General features: G+C 43.6%; 1 protein-coding gene across 1 annotated transcript; it reads left to right on the forward strand.

Moving 5' to 3' along the window:
- Positions 1-2270: 2270 nt before the first annotated feature.
- Positions 2271-17370, forward strand: LOC104505735 (transcription factor IIIB 90 kDa subunit-like). The gene is made up of 6 exons (XM_010146430.1): positions 2271-2415; positions 4630-4723; positions 14463-14589; positions 16073-16112; positions 16202-16294; positions 16979-17370. Exons 1-6 carry the CDS (start codon positions 2298-2300, stop codon positions 17368-17370), a joined length of 864 nt encoding a protein of 287 aa, XP_010144732.1. The 5' UTR covers positions 2271-2297.
- The last annotated feature ends 202 nt before the right edge of the window (positions 17371-17572 follow it).

The raw sequence follows: 17572 nt of genomic DNA on the forward strand, positions 1-17572 counted from the left end.
TTCGCAGCCCCGGAGCTGCCGTGTCCCGGTCGTACGGGCCTGGGTTCCCGCCAGCCTTCGGGGGGTGCTTCCGCGGGGCTGACCCCCCTGGGCCGCGCTCCCTGTGCCGTTCCGGAGGGGTGGGCTGGCTCCGGGCCTGCCCCCAGCCCTGCCGTCCCCAGCTTCGATGGGGAAGTCGCTTCCAAACGGTTCCCGAGATTCTTTTCTATATTCCTGTTAATGGCTGTGGCATGCAGATACTTGAGAAACCGAGTCTTGAGTGGGACAGGGAGAGAAGGGAAAGGCTTCGGCAAAACAGATGCTCCTGTCTTAAACAATCATTATTTATTCCCTGCTGGCTGGTTCACGCCCCCCTCAGTCCCCCCCTCTGGAAAGCCGAGGGGTTTTGCCCCTCTTCGACTTGCTCGCGCACCCACAAGGGTTTCGGTGCCTGGGCGTGGGGCACCCTTGGTGCGTGGGTGTGCACGTGGAAGGATTCACGGATTTTGGGCTTTACAACTTTTCACAAAATCATTTATTTTTAAATGTTTGCATCCACGTGGGACATGTTTACGTTAACCTCGGCCCTGCAGTTGATTTATTTATCGGTCGTACTGCATTCTAGCCATTTATAGCCTCTTTAAGGCTTTTCACTTAAAACCAACCCGCCTGTTCGTTTTCTGGCTGTTGGGTACCTTCAAAACTTGAATTAAGGATGTGCAGTGTTTTGTCAGATGACCTGTGGGCATGGATGCCAGCACAAGTGTCTGAACAGCTACAATGCAAATGTGTAAATGCTCCCGAAACTGGGCTCTGAAGGGAAAGCTGTGAATCGCCTCCCTCCGCTCTGAGTGGAGGAGCTGAAGGGTAGGCTAAGAAGCGATGGGAAGGCAAACCGGCATTGCTTCGTGACATTGCACACGTTTCTGTAGTGCCAAGAGCCGAGTTTCAAGGTCTGTTGAACCCCAGGCTATCACTTCTGCAAGGGTTTATTTTGTTGTGTTTTGGAACGGGTCATTTCTGTTGAGTGTTATAGGATCATACTTGGAAATAGGGAACAAGTGCCCTTAGGGATCGTGGGGATCAGATAATCTTCCCTAAACCTTTGACTTCAAGGGTTGTGTTTAGGAGATGACTGCACTTTGGCATTTCTTCACTTTTGAGGGAGATGTGTTTGGAAGTTTTTCCCTGATAAATGTTTTCATTGAAATGCTTCTGCAGGGCTGACAGGCGTAATCGCCTGCGGTGTGATCTTGGTAATTATGGATAGCAACAGGGCATCATTGTTAGAACTTGGTGCTAAATGAAACTGCTTTGATTAATTATAAATCCGTAAGATTGTTCCAGTGTTTTGAGCTGAATTTTCGTCTTTATCAGTTTAAGTGCCTGCATAGGGGATCAGCTAAGGAAATTGAGTTGAGACTAATAGTTAACAATTTACCGTACATCATGGATTTTCGGTCAAGTGATAAAAGGCTGGCAGGAAATGAGAAATTGATACCTCAAATAAGAGTAAACATGTGTTAAGTGCAGCTTTTACAAGGTTGTTTGATAAATTATAAATTGGTTTAGGCGAAGCACAATCCATACCAACATATTTCGGTTAGTTTGAAGCTGATTACACCAACACTTGAAGCGTACCCATCTGGAGGCAGATCTGTGGCTGATGTAAATTGTCATAGCCCTGTTGATGTTAATTGGGTTCTAGCAATCTGTGGAGAGCACGCCTCAGTATCTGTAATGAACAGTGGTTTGTATTGTTGGGATATGGGTCTGAGAAGGAGCTAGAATGGACTTGGAAGGTGTACGTCGTTAGGGACATGGGATTTTAAACAATTTTTTTTCCAAGTTTAGTTTGTAGTTAGGTGTGAGGTGAGACATGCAAGTTACTCTGTGTGTTACTTTACAGGAGATGTTGAAAGTTTTGGGTCTAAGTCATGCCCTCGTTCTGCAAAAGCTTTTGCGAATGCTTAGCTTTGTGCATAATTTCACTGATACCAGTAACACTGCTCACGTGTCAGAGTCAGCATGTGCAGCCTTCGACCCTTAAAAGCATGTAAGAAGAACTTTGTACAGTGCTTTAAAGGTCTCTTGTCTATAAAGCAAGAAATGATTTTGTTTTAGCTTAACTAAAAAGGTTCTTCTGAAGCTTAGTGATCAGAGCGTGTTGTTTGCTGAGATGTGAAGCAAGCCAGGCACGACAGCCCCGCGGTACTGCTGCTCGAGTACTGCGTTTCCTAAATCAAAGGCTGGGGTTAGAAATAATTGTACCACTTTCTGTTGCAGATCCATGTTTATATATTCCTCGTTTTGCACACATGCTTGAGTTTGGGGATAAGAACCACGAGGTGTCCATGACGGCTCTCAGGCTGTTGCAGAGAATGAAGCGGGACTGGATGCACACTGGCCGCCGGCCCTCTGGGCTCTGCGGAGCAGGTACGTCAGACACTGGCTATATCGCTTCCCCTGCAGCAGGAAGAGTCTGGGAGTTGGGGACAGATGAGGACTTTCTCATTTCCTCAGTGGTGCCATATTCTCTGGGTTTTGTGCTGTCAGGCACCTACAGATTATGTAGGTCTTCATCAAAATAGATTCTGAAACTCAAACTTCATTTTTGCCCTTGCTCCTACACTCCTCGCTCGGATCCTTTGTATCTTACATTTTGGATTTTTTAACCTCCTTCCTGGTGCTCCTTTCACCTCCACTCTCTGCAAGCTCTAGCTGCTAAAAGGTTTTTTTTTGTCAGCTAAAATGACACCATTAGTGCAAGCACTTTGATTTGTGTCTTTACACAGTCTTATGCAAGAAATGCCCTCTTTGACCTCTTCTGTGAAATGATTTTCCTCTCCTTCTTCATCTTTTTCCAAGCACCATCACTGTCATACTTACAAAAACCTATTGGTTTGGGAGGGCTGGGTTAAAAGGGAGTCAGCGCTAGCCAGTGAGGTCAGAGTAGCGAGGACTGCAGATAGTCACAGTTCACATACGCGCTTTATTTTATTTGAAAAGTCTTACGTGTGCATACTGGAATGAGAAATCGCACGCAAATCATAGAGCTATCCAGTTTTCTTGAAATTTCTACCCTCTTTTTGTTAATAGCACTTGTTTATTGTAAATTGCTAAAAACATGAGTATAGGCTCTCTGGGAGACCAGACTGGTCTTTCATAGAATCATAGAATGATTTGGGTGGGAAGGGACCTTAAAGATCATCTAGTTCCACCCCCCCTGCCATGGGCAGGGACCCCTTCCACTAGACCAGGTTGCTCAAAGCCTCATCCAGCCTGGCCTTGAACACTCCCAGGGATGGGGCATCCACAACATCTCTGGGCAACCTGTTCCAGTGCCTCACCACCCTCTCTGTGAACAACTTCTTCCTGATATCTAATCTAAACCTCCCCGTTTTCAATTTATACCCATTCCCCCTTGTCCTATCACTACAGGCCCTTGTAAAAAGCCCCCCCCAGCTTCCTTGTAGCCCCTTCAGGCACTGGAAGGCTGCAATAAGGTCTCCCCGGAGCCTCCTCTTCTCCAGGCTGAACAAGCCCAATTCTTGCAGCCTTTCATCATAGGAGAGGTGCTCCAGCCCTCTGATCATCTTCGTGGCCTCCTCTGGACTCGCTCCAACCGGTTAATATCCTTCTGATGCTGAGGGCTCCACAGCTGGACGCAGCACTCCAGGTGGGGTCTCACAAGAGCAGAGGACAGGGGCAGAATCCCCTCCCTCGACCTGCTGGCCACGCTTCTCTGGATACAGACCAGGATAGGGTTGGCCTTCTGGGCTGCCAGCGCACACGACTGGCTCATGTTCAACTTTTCAGTCACTACCCAGACTATATCCATGCGAGCAAGTAGTTTGATTCCACAGGCCTGGATCAGTACATTGAAGCCGGGAGTGCCGAGTCCCCTACAGCCATGCAGTTCACGTGGTGTACTGTGGACAGGCATAAATATCTCTGCTGTACGTTGTTTGAAGGACCGGTTGTTAGCTCCTGATGGAACTTGGAGCACTTTAAATCCTTACCTGAGTGAAGCTCTGGTGTAGTTTCCCCTGAGAGGAATAATTTTTGCATGCTTAAAGCTGTTCTGTGCGCTGAGCCACTGCACGATGAGTGGGGTGATGCTTCAGAACGGAGCTGGTGCTCCGAATCAACAGACTTAGGTAAATGCAGCCAGTGCAAGTTATCTAGCGTGTAGAGGGTCTTGCAGGAGAGCACTTGGGCACTAGGAAGGCAGTGATAGTGGTGACAGCAGTGAGGGTGACAGCTGGAGTGGATTCGGTGTTTCACTTCTGGAAGAGTTGACTGGAGATCTTTTTATTCAGAACTACTAAACTCTGCTAAAAAGATGATAACTTTAAAAATATGTGAACAATGAGATGTTCTTGTGCTGTGTTTCAGTAGATGACCATGGTTTCCCAGATGCTGAGGCATAGGATTTTTCAGGATGCAATTTGCAGTCAGCTTAGTTTTATTGGATAGAAGCAAAGTTTGTAAAGTCAAGTCAGTCACCTATATTCAGGGACACAGCTGACCATTTACAGCTCTCTAGCTGAAGGCAGGGACAAAGAGAGGGTATAGTTGTATAGTTTTCTGCCTTTCTTCAGAAAACTTTTCCCTTTTTGACATTGACTTTCCCTGCTTATTCTCCAGCTCTGCTAGTGGCAGCAAGAATGCATGATTTCCGACGTACTGTTAAAGAGGTCATCAGGGTGGTCAAGGTTTGTGAGTCTACATTAAGGAAAAGGTCAGTGCAGCTTTATTGCTTTTATCTTTCGTTTACAGTACTGGAAAGTGGTGTAGTCTAAAATGAATGTGTATCAGAGAAAACCAGGTTCTTTTCCTTTTCAGAAGTGCCAAGAATAAAATAAGTACAACATGTTTTAGCTGGTCATTTTTAAGTACTAACACCTGCCTTTTATGTAAGGCCTCCAGTGCTTAGCAAAGATGGTAAGGAGCAGTGTGCCCGTTTACCAGGTGAAGAGTTGAAGGCAGAAAAAAACTGGGTCAGAAATGTTAACACTGTTGTCATGTCCTCAGGAGAAATAACTGATTGATTTTCAAGGCTGAGGGTGTACTGTAGGGTTTTATTTTTCATGAATCCAGCATATACTGCTGAAAAGTCTTGTCCTTTGGCTGTTACTGAATGGACCTTTTCAAATGGCTAAAATGTTCGGTTTCGATAGTGGTGCTACTAATAAATAGAAGACGGTGCAGTGAGTCTAACGGTAAGTTCGCTGAAGGGGTCAGAAGTGGAATTATCAGCAAAATGTGAGCCTGAAAATGGGAATTTCCTGCTTACCTTTGACGTGTTTGTCTTTAAAAAATCTAGTAGTATTTTCCATATTTTGATGAATTAAGCAGTCAGCCAGTTTCCCTCCTCTTAACTTTGAAACGTTGTAACATTTTCTTTCCCAGTAGGTTCAGTAAAAAATGGCCTGACTGAAATACCATGTTTTTTGTTGCCACCACTAAGACATTTTTCTACCACCAATATATTCTGAAGTTTGTTCCTCCAAGGTCTGTCTTTAGAAAGGTCTCCTGGTATCTCTCTTCCCCTCCCCCTGGCTGAGACCAGCTTCAGCCCATCCAGCCAAGCCTAATAATTGTTAATGATATTCACTTCTTAATTGTGAAAAATGTTTTTTGCCCCAGATCTTCGTTTGTGGAACAAGAATGATGTATTTCCCTACCGTGTAAGTGTGGTACAGGGATAAATTTAGAATGTTTGAAGTGCTTCAAGGTACTACAGCTGCAAGGATGGAGCAGTACAAATACCTCTTTCTTTTCTCTGGTCAACAGGTCATGTGTTTTAGTGCGCATTTTGTATGATTAATGATTTATGCACCCACAATCTACTTCAAGATGATTTGGTTAAATAGTTAAAGAGTTTGTTCTTCCTAAGAGCATAAGCATGATAAATTGGAGTTGGAAGGAAAATTAATTTGAGCAATTGTTTCAAGCAAAGAAATCTTACTTCAAAATTCATGCTTTGAAATGTTTACTCAAGTCACACACATCAACTAAAATGACAGCGTTATTTACTTTGACAGGGTAAACGTGACAGCTGAATTATTTTCAGGCAGCTATAATTACAACTGTATTTATCACGAATCTATAAATTTGATTGATGTTTTTCAAATAAGAGCACGTTATATAGTATTTAACGAAGGCAAATAAAAAAAACACCTTTGAATAACTCTTTCTGCACTCCAATTTTTTTCCTCTTCTTTCAAGAATTCCTCTCCAAATGCCATCGAGGAGAAGTTGTCTAAATTAATAAGCACTTGTTTCACGTTCTTAAAAATTTCTTTGCTTCTCAGTTGGATGTGCAGTTTTATTTCCTTGTAATTATTGCTGTAGTTCCTCCAGTTTGTAAGGAGCTACTGCTGCTGCGTGCGTTGTGGTGTTGAATATAGTTGGGTGAAGGCTCGGTAGTGGATGGTGTCAGACGCTGCGCTTGCTGCCGGTGGCTTTGCCCGGACAGCTCTTGAAGTGAAAAGAAATGGGAGTGCAGCTGATGCCAAAACTTCCAGCCTGCGGGCTCTGCTGTGTCGTTTCATTCAGCTCCCAGTTGGCAACACGGCTCTTGGGGAAGCACAGACGATTGGAAACCGAATTTGCTTTCGGTGATGATGGATTTCCATGGCAGAAATCTGCACGGGAAGGGACGTCACCAACATGAGGTGCCTTGTCCCCCTGCCTTCTTGCTGCAGGAAGACCCTCCGCAAGGGGTGGCAGCCCTTCCCTGAGAAGGGCACTATTTCTAACCCCTGCAATACAGCTGTTGCGGCCATGTGAAAGGGGATTGGTTCACCCTGTGGTCCGTCAGCTGGAGAGCGCCAAGCCCTACGTGCCTGTAGTCTGTCGCTTCTATCAGTGCTGGGCATGGGAGGAGCAGCTCTTAGGAGGATGCTCACAAAAATGTGATGTACCTTCAGGTCATAAAAACAAACGTCCTGATCATAAAGGGAATCTGGTTTGGAAGGAAAAAGTGACAGAGCGTGTCCCATGGACCCTGACACTCGTCTTCGAATCAAGAGTTCCTAATTTAACCATCTGGCTAAAAACCATGTGGTTTTGTTTTTAGCATGCATGTGTTTTTGGTAGGATCTTGGTAAGAAAACTTTGTAGTTACTTCACAGAGCCTTCTAGCTTTATGTTTTGAAACAGACAATTAAAATGTAAAGCTTGTTGCTGTTGTTGAAAGTGACCGTATTAAATATTAAAGAATGCACCCATAGTTCTATCTCATTTCCAGTCTCACTGAAATGATACTAGCTTATGTATCACTTTGTATTTTCAGAGTACTGTACAAAGATTAACTAATTAGTCAAATTGTTATTTTCTGAGTAATCATCTGTGGAGATAGCAGAAATCCACTTTTTACAAACCCAACCCTTTTATTTAGTTTAATCCTCACATGTGTGCCTGTGTTCACTGCACCTGTCTTCACTGCTGCCTTTTTAACCTTTACCTACTCTGCCCCTTCCTCTGGTTATTCACCTGTTGCATACTTTCTCTGTGTACCAAATTCTGTCTTATGCGCAGTGAGGATAATTTTTGTGATATTTGTCTGTTGTGCATTACCTAAGACTGTGCGGCCGTTAGGCCTGTTTGAAGATCTTAGACACTTCTTGAATAGAAATTTAAAAAAATCAGCTTATCTTTGTTAATACTTGCATTTTACTGCTTTGGCTTACTCTCTTTATCTTTAAATTGAGCTGCTTTTTACATAAAAAAATATTTCTTCTCAGTTCCATAACGTACTGTCTGTTAAAATACCTATTTGCGATGAACATCAGAAGTAAAGCTTCATTTGGGAGGAATTGGAGTGGAAGGCCAGAATAGGTTTAAAGGGATCATTTTTGAGGTGACTGTTTTTTCTCACAACAAAACAGCATTTTTGGGGAAGGAAGACAAGACTTGTTACAAAGGAAATCCATTTACCAGTTGGGGATGCTGCAGGGACCTTCATTAAAGGGGTCCTTTGCTCATATCCTGTTGGTAATTTTTCGGAAAAAATTAAAGATTCATGCATAGAGATAAATGTATTGCCTGCAGCTTTTCTTATTTCCATTTCTGCAATATATAGCTCACATAAACTTCATGTCCAAGCTCCCAGTGCAGTCTCAAGCCAGGTAGATGTCTGTGAGAGCAGGCGAAGCGAGGAGCAAGTCGATGCATGACTCCAGAGTCAGGATGGGAAGAGAAGGTAACAGGGACGCGTGTAGCTGCAGGGTGGCTGTCTTCTCCACAACACCAAAGCCGTATCACATCCAGGACTGAAGGGAGGGGTGTGAAGAAGTCTGTGTTTGGCTGTGTTCCAAGGAAAGCCATGCTAAAGTCCTGATGAATTGAGAGCTGGTTACCAAAGGTATTTGAGCACTGGGAAGGGTAGAGGATGCTCAGTACGTCAGAGCTGTATGAGTGCTCTTGGTTGAGGTGTGGTACAGAGAGAAGCTTTCAGAAAACTGAGGAAGTTATTTCATGTGAAGGTGCTTGTGGTGGTGCCCCCTCTGATCTCAGCTCAGCAGCCATGGAGCTCCTTTGCCAACCACTGTTGGGATAAGCTAGGAAAGTAAATTGAGAAATATTTTATGTCTCCAGTTAAATAATTTGAAGTGGCTTATGGGTGATTTCTAGAAATCTTTCTATTGTGGCGAGTAAAATACAACTTGATCCAGGCGGGTTGGTATTGCATACCTTTGTAAGTTGGGTTGTCTTGTTCTAATGAAAAAAGGGTTTATTTTTGAGGAATCCAATTTCGCAGGCAGTGTTCCTTTTCATAAATCCGGCTTCTATACAGCTTGTAAGCTAATACATTAATGAGATTCCTAATGTATTTTAGTACTTCATATTTATTTTAAAAGTGTCATTTTGAAATTATTTGGTGTCTTTTACTTTAGAAACAATAATTAACTTACTAGCACTCACTTGGGCATAGATCTTGTAAACAGTTTGCTCTGTGTTTGACCATCCTCATCCCAGCAGCTGTTAAGAAATTAAGCAGCGTGCTATTTTTCTTTTCCAGGAGATCATAAGAGTGTTTTTGACAGACCGCAGTGGAGGAACCATGCTAATGAAACAACATTTTAAGGAATGCTAAAGCATTTTGTTTCATTAGCATGGTGTAAACACTTGAATCGGGGCGGGGGTGGGGGGAGGTGGTGTGTAGGAGAAAAAAGCAAGAACAAAAAATTCCAGGTGGTTTAGGCTGGTGGACTTCTGGGATGGCCGGGGAGCTCTGTCGGTGGGGTTACTGGTGGACTGACCCCGTGCACCAGTGCTAACCCGAGCTTAACCACATGTGTAAGCATTTGCAGAATCAGGGCTTTAAATTACGCTAACAAATTTGCGATTGTTTTCAGTCTCTGTTTTGGTGTGAGCAAGTAAAAGCAGCTAATTCTAAAGGGTACTTTTATTTACTACAATGAATCTTTCAAGGTACCATTCTGTAGTACTTAGAAGAACGACTGAGAGTTGTCAGCAATGAGCACCATAAATTATCGGTCACCAATTAATTTGCAGTAAATGTGTGTGTACGCTCTTAGTCCATTGCAAAAGGAGGTGAAAAGTATTCATGTGTACATCATGGAAGTTGTTTAGGTGAAAATATTTCTCTTCACACTTGCATGGGGCAAGAACACAGGCTAATTTAGCTCAGCTCAGGTGATAAGTTGTAAGCTGTAAAACCACAGTAACTGGATTTTGTCCTTACCTTTAGTAATGAGACGCTCGTTCATACGGGCTTTAACAATACCTTTTTTATATTCCTGCAGGTACGTGTAAAATTATATACCCGTGCAATGGTTACTTGTAAGGCGATTGCACTTCTGTGTATTTACATACTGGTGGATACTGGGAAACTTTTTTTATGTCATGTAGGAAGCTTGAATAGCTATTTCTGATACATGCTCTGTATTAATATCACTTTTAGGGTATGTGTTTACATACTTCCACTAATAGTTCATGTATAAACATTGTATGACATGGAAAAAAATGGGGAGGGGAGGATGATGCAATAGATGGTTAAATTTGTGAAATTAAAAAATAGCGATGTTTTGCCACAGAAGTGTGAATTCTGAACTTGAGCGCCCAGGTTTCGGGTGGTAGGCAGCACTGTTGGACGTTAAGTTAAAAGGGTGGAGATATACTGCGATGCCTTGCTACTACACTAAGATATGAAAGTAAATCCCATACTTTTCCAGAGTTGGCAAATGTTGAAGTTGTCAGATCAGCTGATCTATTACTAGAATATTTGTAATTGATGTGACAGTTAAACTTATGTAGGTATCATATATTACTTAGGGCTTTAATTATATTGTTAATGCAGGGAAAAATCAGGGGAATTTACTTACAACCACCAGCTTATCTTGCAATAAAGTTTTTTTCATGCATTTCTGGTGACTGTATGCCAATATTCAGCTTAATGCTTATTTTAAACCATTAATAATCTATTTTAAGTACTTTAAAAAGACCTCTCACAACAGGTAACTTAAAGGCTGACTGCCCAGGCTAAATTCCATGTTCACTCTTTAACAAACCAGTCGTCTCTGACGTTGTAATTTGTTTGCCCTTTTGTATAGAGGTCCAGCACAAGATACTCTGCTTTATCCTGTCTGCTTTCTAGAGCTAGATGCTGATTGTGTACACGTCAGAGGACACTGTGGCTTTTCCTAAATGGTGTCTCTTAGAAGTCCTTCTTGGACTTTGAACTTGGGCTCCTGCAGCATCTGGGAGTTGGACTTCAGACGTCCTTGTTCTTTTACGTGCTTTGTTGCACCCCACTGCTGCAGAATTTCAATTAAACATTAAAACTGAGCATCTGGCTGCACACAGGAGTCTTTTTCTTCCTTGGCTGTGGACTGGATTCGTAAGTCTCCACTGGACGGTATCCCTGAAACAAAACAAGTGGAAAAAACCATTGCTGGTAACTTCAAAGTGGCTGACCCATTTTCCCTTATTGGGAGCTAAATTAAGTGTGAACAGAATCAGTTTACTGTGTTGTGCACAAAAGTGCTTTATCAGAAGACAAGGTGTGGTTTTGTCCGTAAATGATGTCACAAAAGCTGTAGACATTTTTTTGTTGCAAGCAGGGGTTGGGGTTAGGGGCAGATGACAGCAGACTCTGGAAAAACTTTTGTCCCAGAGGAACGTGCCTGAAAGAGTTTGCTGTGAGAAATTGTAAGAGGAGGGTTTATACTGGAAGTTGAAACTTATCCTGTGCTGTAGTGGTTGCCTCTGCTTTGACTATAAATAGAAAATACGCGCCTGCCAAATTTCAATTTTTAGAGCCCCTTTGAATCTGTGCCAAGGAAATAATATCTTAATTTGTATATCTGTTTATTTTCCTCCTTCTGTGCATAACTTGAAATGGCAACTCTTATTAGATTTTTTGAGATTAACAAAAGTGCAAAATGAACTTGGACATCATTTTTATGTGGGACTTAAAAAATAGCCAGTAGCTTTTTTTGTTTTCTCCCCCATGAGGGCACTCCCTTGCCCCTGAAACCATAGTGCTTGTAATCAAGGTTGCCTCAGTTTTTCTTAGCCGCCAAGCTAATGCTACCTTGTTTCACACGGTGTAGCTTTCCGCGTGCATCAGTTTGTTGCCTCGGTGGCATGTGTCCAAACACTGGATAAAATTAAAGAAATGTTTAAAAATGTGTAGACAGGATATCAGCCAATGTAAAATGTCGAGGCAGGCAAGTGGTTGGCAAACACAGGTATTTATTTATATCAAGTTTAAGGAGAAAATGTTGAGTGAACAGCTCGCTCTCCCACAGAGACGATGCTCAAGCTGTGATCCTGACCATCAGGGATGGTTCTTCCTTTCAGGAGGAAGGCTACAGCCTTGTGGTTAAGACCATCAAGAAGGGAGGAAATAACATGCCACTTTAAATCTGGGTTTGCCACCGGCCTGTGCCTACACTGTCACGCTGGCAGCCCTCGCTGGCGGGTGCTCAGCCCGGTCCGGCTTGGAGCAGGACTGAGGAAGAGGAGGGCACGGACATGGGACTGGACGCTGGTGGCCGGGTCAGAGGGTCGAACCGTGCTGTGCTGTGGGTTTGAGCTCACCACCAGCAAACACGGCGCAGCTCTGCCCCGTCCCAGTGCAGATGCACTGCAGGTCATGGCACAGACCTCTGCTGCTGGGCGAGCTCAGGGCTGAGGCTGGCGCCCGAGGCGAAGCTCATGCCAGCTGCCGGCACGTCGGCTCACCCGCGGGCTCGTGTCTGACGGGTGCAGGATACCTGGCGTCAGCCACACGACGTGGTGCAGGAGGAGAGGGACAGACAGAGCCTCACGTGTCTGCAGGGAGGTGTGCATGGCACGTGTGGTCGTCTCATTCCCAACCTTACTTCATGAGCGACTGGTTTTGCCACTGGAGTTTCCTGTGTTGCTCCACGTGCCTGGAGGTGTTGCTGCTTTGGCTGGGCTCTGGGTCTGGCTGCTCATCTCAAACTAAGAGCAAGTGTGGGGTAAACCAGCTGGGCGTCTTTGCCAAAGTGCATGTTGGCTTTTCATGCTGGTAGGAAAACAACATTTTAACTAGGCGAGGCTGGCTGGGAGGAAAAGTCTTGCTGAAGTGGGACTACTAGAGAGTGAGTGATTCATGCCTGGAGAGGTGGATGGCTGTGGTTTAATGATGGTGGCTGGGAAGATCCATGCTTCTAAAATGATACATGGATTTGGCATTAAATTAATCCTGAATTAAAATAATAATAACAATGACATAGCCAGGTTTTTCCTCTAGCCTTCTAGATGAGGGTCGCTGCTGGAAGGTGGGTGATGCACGCTGGAAGCCTGTTAACACTGAGAAGGATTTCTTGTCTGTTAATTAAAAACTGGGTGCTGCTGCTGCCAACAGCATCCTCCTCTCCTTCCCACTTTGATCTGAAAGGGAGGGGGAGGGAGCTGGTGCCTGGTACTCTTAGGGAAAGTTTGGGGCTGTCAGTCACTCAAATCCACGGCTAATTTGGACCTTCGTGGAGATGTCTGAACTCCAAAAGCGCAACTGGGTTTCAGAGGCTTTCTTCTCCTCAGCAGCACCAATTCTGGCTGGCAGAGCTGTGCGTGGGCTCGGCGTGCTGCTTGCTGTTGGTTTGATGTAAAGGTGCACAGCTCTCCTGCACGTTTCATGGCACGAGATGCCTCACGTGGCCCGTGGACTGTGCTCTAGGAGCAGGATGCCTACAGACAAAGTGTCCAAGTTACATCCCTTTGTATGGGCTGTCTTGTCTTCCTCCTCAGTTTGTAAAAAAAGAAATGTGGATACTGACATGATATGGGGAGAAAGCACGTTGGTTTGACCCTAGAGTTGGTTGGAAGCTGAATTTCTGTCCTAGAGAAAATTCCTTCTTTGGAAGGAGTTTTGTTGCAATTGGAGGCAAGAGAGAAAAAACACATCTGCATTTTGAGGAGGAGAAATGCTGAAGGGTCCTGTGCTGGGAGTAGTGAATCACCATTTTCAGCTTCCTAGCTTTGCAGATGGAAGCTGTTGTCAGCTTTGCTTCCTCTGGAAGATGGGAATATTCCAATGGAGCAGCTGCAGACCCATCGTTGCCGTTTTCCCGTGGAAAATGTTGATATTATTAAAAGGGCAGTTTCTGTCAGAAGAGCACTCTGCCAGACATTTCCTGACCTGGCTTTGTACTTAACCTTTTGTCTTGCTTTCTCCGTCTGTAAAATGGATGTGCTCATTCTCAACCACCTGTATAAAATGCTGAAATTTGTGGATGAAGTTATGACAACGCGGTCTCATTTAAGATTCCGTTCCTGTGAAAGATTCAGCTGCTTTCATGGCAGTTCCCCATGGAGCTAGTCCTGTCTCTCACATAGGCAGGAACTTTTAAAATGCAAACATTAAACAGATACGAAGTGTATTATTGTAAAATTACGTGCATTCATCTGCTCCATCTGTGCAATGTGCAGACAATCCCTTTATTTTACTACTGCTTCTGTGTGTCCTGGGAAGATAACTTCTCGTCCTTCTAACAGTCTGCTGCAGATCTGTTACTGTAACATTTGATTTGCATAAATCAATCATGCTAGCATATCAGGAATATTTTTGAGTGTACTCCTAACCTATGATGACAGAGACTTTAGTTTGGGAATCTGTGTAGTTGCTGTTGATAACAAAAGCAACGAGACAGGAGGAAGGAGCTGTGTTTCTTGCCTGAGTTTTGCCAGTCTATACTTAATTGCCCGTAGTGGCTGTGGTATTTCTGCTCAGTCTCTGTTCATCAAAAAAAGTGTGTGTTACATACTCTAATAAATCAAAAGCTCATTTGTGATATGAAAAGGTACTTTCTTTGCAGCAGATGAAACAATTAGTATCACTTCAGTTTTAATGTATTCTGCATTTGAGCCAAAGTTTCTAAGGATGACATGTTTATTCTGTAACCTAGCAGTTTGACAAATCTTGTGATTTTAAAGAAGATCTTGAAGATGTTATGGTAATGTACTGTATGCTTTGGTAGGTTGACAGAGTTTGAAGATACACCAACAAGTCAGCTAACCATAGATGAGTTTATGAAGATTGACTTGGAAGAAGAATGTGATCCTCCTTCATTTACAGCTGGTCAAAAGAAACTGAAGATACAGCAGGTGAATGCTGAATCGGATGCTCTTTGTACTTCTCTCTCCTCCCCGTGGCTGTTCCTTTTTGAATCAGTTAATACTGACTCCTAACTGACCAGCCTTTGATAGGGTTAGTTACATTTATTTTGAGGTTCTTAAGAGAAGTGTGAGCATTAGTGCCTACGATACCCATTAACTAAAGGGTGTTTTTGGTTTACTGGCAAAGGGAGAGATTCCTGGTTAAATAAAGCTTTTCTCCTGCATAATTTTTGCTCCCTCCTCTAGAGAAACTTGTGCTTTCAGATACGAAGCTTCAAATGTAGCTTTAAACATCCCCTGAGGGATCGAAGTACATCTCCCATCTTCGCCAGCCGCCATGGGAAGCCCAGTCACTGCTCTAGTTAGTGCAGCCCAGGACGTCTGGGTGGCCGAGTAAACGAGTGCCGCCTGGGACTTCTGTCCTTTGCAGGGTACCTGTGTTTGGTGCTGTGTTGAGGGCTCAGCACACTCTGCCCAGTTGCTCCCCCATTTGCAAGCTGACGCAGTTACACTAATCACTTTTACTCCTCTCTGCTTCTGAGCTACTTCTGGTCTACTACCTGACCTTCTACCAAAGCATCAAATCTTGTCCTTACAAAACCGGAGGCTCTCATGTGACAAATTAAGCCGAGCTTGTGGCGTGGAGTGGCTGTGAGTGTTGAGTAGCCATCCTCATGTCTGCACTTCGATATGCTGTGTGCACTCTTCCACCCGGGTTAGCAAGGGTCAGGGTCGCAGAGGTGTCCAGCTGGGTAATTGGATCAGAAACCACGCACCCATGGTCAGGAGAAGTACCACTACACAGAACTTTTTTTAAAATGCATATGAAAACAGTAACCCAATTACTTTAATAAGACTGCTGGGTTTTGTGTGGTACAGCACCTGCTTCCACAGAGATTAGTTCTCATGTGGTTTAATTTCTTTACAAAGCACGGACTAAAGCTGGCACCAGAGAAGGTTTTACTACCAACACAGCGAAATCTTACATGATTAGTTTTTCAGGGTTTTTGTTTCTACTGTTCAAAACATGCTACCATTTAAAGGCCTGTGGGCATGTTTGTGATCTTCTCCAGAGCCTGCCAGGTGCCGTAGGTCAGTACCTCACTGCCATCTCCTGTGTGCTGTGTCTGGCCTGGGCAGCACGACTTCCGCGCTGTCCTTGGGCTTGCTCACATCTGTAGGTGCAGCCATAGACTCTGACTGGTGAAGAAAGGGGCCTTTTATTTGCAGCTTGCCAGAGTGCAGGTTCCTTCTGAAGTATAGAGATGGGTGAGATTACATTTGAAATCGGTCAGTATTTTGAAACTTGTCTTACTTGCCTGACACTACACAGTGATTTGAGTTGGGATTCAACATGTGCTTAGTGCTTTTAAAATACTCTATGATTCTGTCTCTCTACATACAGTTCATAAACAGTACAAAGTGTGGTTTATTAGTAATTTCACATTTAATTTGTTTGTTTTCATTTCAGCTTGAGAAGGCATTATCAAAAAAGCTGGAGGATTTTGAAGGTATAAGTTGTGTTTGGTGTAATGTATCACGCATTTGTTCAAAATAACATCAACGGTTGCTGAATTTTAGTTTTATTTCAACACCACAGGTGAAATATCGAGCTATCAAGATGAAATAGAGATTGAATTAGAAAACAGTAGACCGAAAGCAAAAGGCGTATTTGCAAATTTCACTAAAGATGGTAAGTCTGTAAAGTCTGTGACTATTTAAATAATAACGGGTTCAGATCCTGCAGGCAGTCTTAAGTGTATGAGCTTTGTTGTGATAAATGTGATCATATATGTGCTGGCGTAGTACAAGATCTCTATTGCATTTGACTTCCCTCTGCCAATTAGTTGGTTCAAATACCAGTCTTCAAAACAACTACATAGTTCATTACAGTGGCAGTTCATTAATGATTTCAGTTGTTTTTCTTTCCTGGTGCAGTATAAGCTTGGCACTGGCACCTGAGAATGTTCCTTTTCATCACTGAAAGTGCAAGGGACCAGTATCTTGACCCTCCCGTCACCGAACTCCTGAGTTGATTAATCGATATGGAAGGGCTTTGTGCAGGTTGCACTGGCTATTTTTTATTGGTAATTACACTAGTAAGTAGTCGGCTTCTCTTGCAAAACCCTTTACCTGACGTAATCTGAAAACACAATACTTCTGTTTTAAATCATGAATGTATTCACAAAAATACGTTTTGATAGCCAAGGTGATGAATTTGAAGATCATCTGGAAACTCCATGCATTCATACTTTGTACTATAATATTGTGTATTTCTTCTACAGATTTTCTCTAAACATTTTTGTTCTCTGAGTGAGTGCCTCCTTGTGTAGTTTCTGTAACAGATGGTATGCAAGGGTGTGTGTTTCCCTTACAGATTCTATAGAAGATAATACCTCTAGCATACTTGGAGAGGAGGAGGCAGAAGATCAGGAACTGGAAGCAGCTGCTAATCACTTAAACAAGTACTTTTATGATGAACTTCATGAGAAGGCTAGAGTAAGAAAAAGTGAAGATGGGGAATGCAGAAATGGAAAGGAAGCTTCTGTAAGGCCTCCCGCACTGGAATCCTTGCTCGGCCCACTCCCCACTGCAGCTAGTCTTGGCATAACAGAGTCCATAAAAGAGTGCATATCCGCTAAGGACCAAGAGCCTGGTGAGTCCGAGATCGGTTCAGCTCAGAGTGGAAAGTGGACACATGCAGCTGATTGTGGGTTTGTTGTGGAATTTGCACGTGTCTTGACGGTTCCTGCGGTAGCAGTTCTGTGAGTCACTGTAATGTCGAGGTACAGGGGCTGTGAGGCTGGATGGGACCAGTGGTCTTGGGTGTTGATGGTCATTGGCATCAGCTCTTCAGGAAACTGCAGGAAAATCTGATCTGCTTAATTATTTTCTGAAGTCTGAGAACATGTATCTCTTGGTCAAGTGGATTTGCAGTCATATGATAGCTGATGGGCATATTTCAAGACAT

This window comes from Eurypyga helias, unplaced genomic scaffold (assembly GCF_000690775.1).
Source record: "Eurypyga helias isolate BGI_N326 unplaced genomic scaffold, ASM69077v1 Scaffold45710, whole genome shotgun sequence".
NCBI lineage: Eukaryota > Metazoa > Chordata > Aves > Eurypygiformes > Eurypygidae > Eurypyga > Eurypyga helias.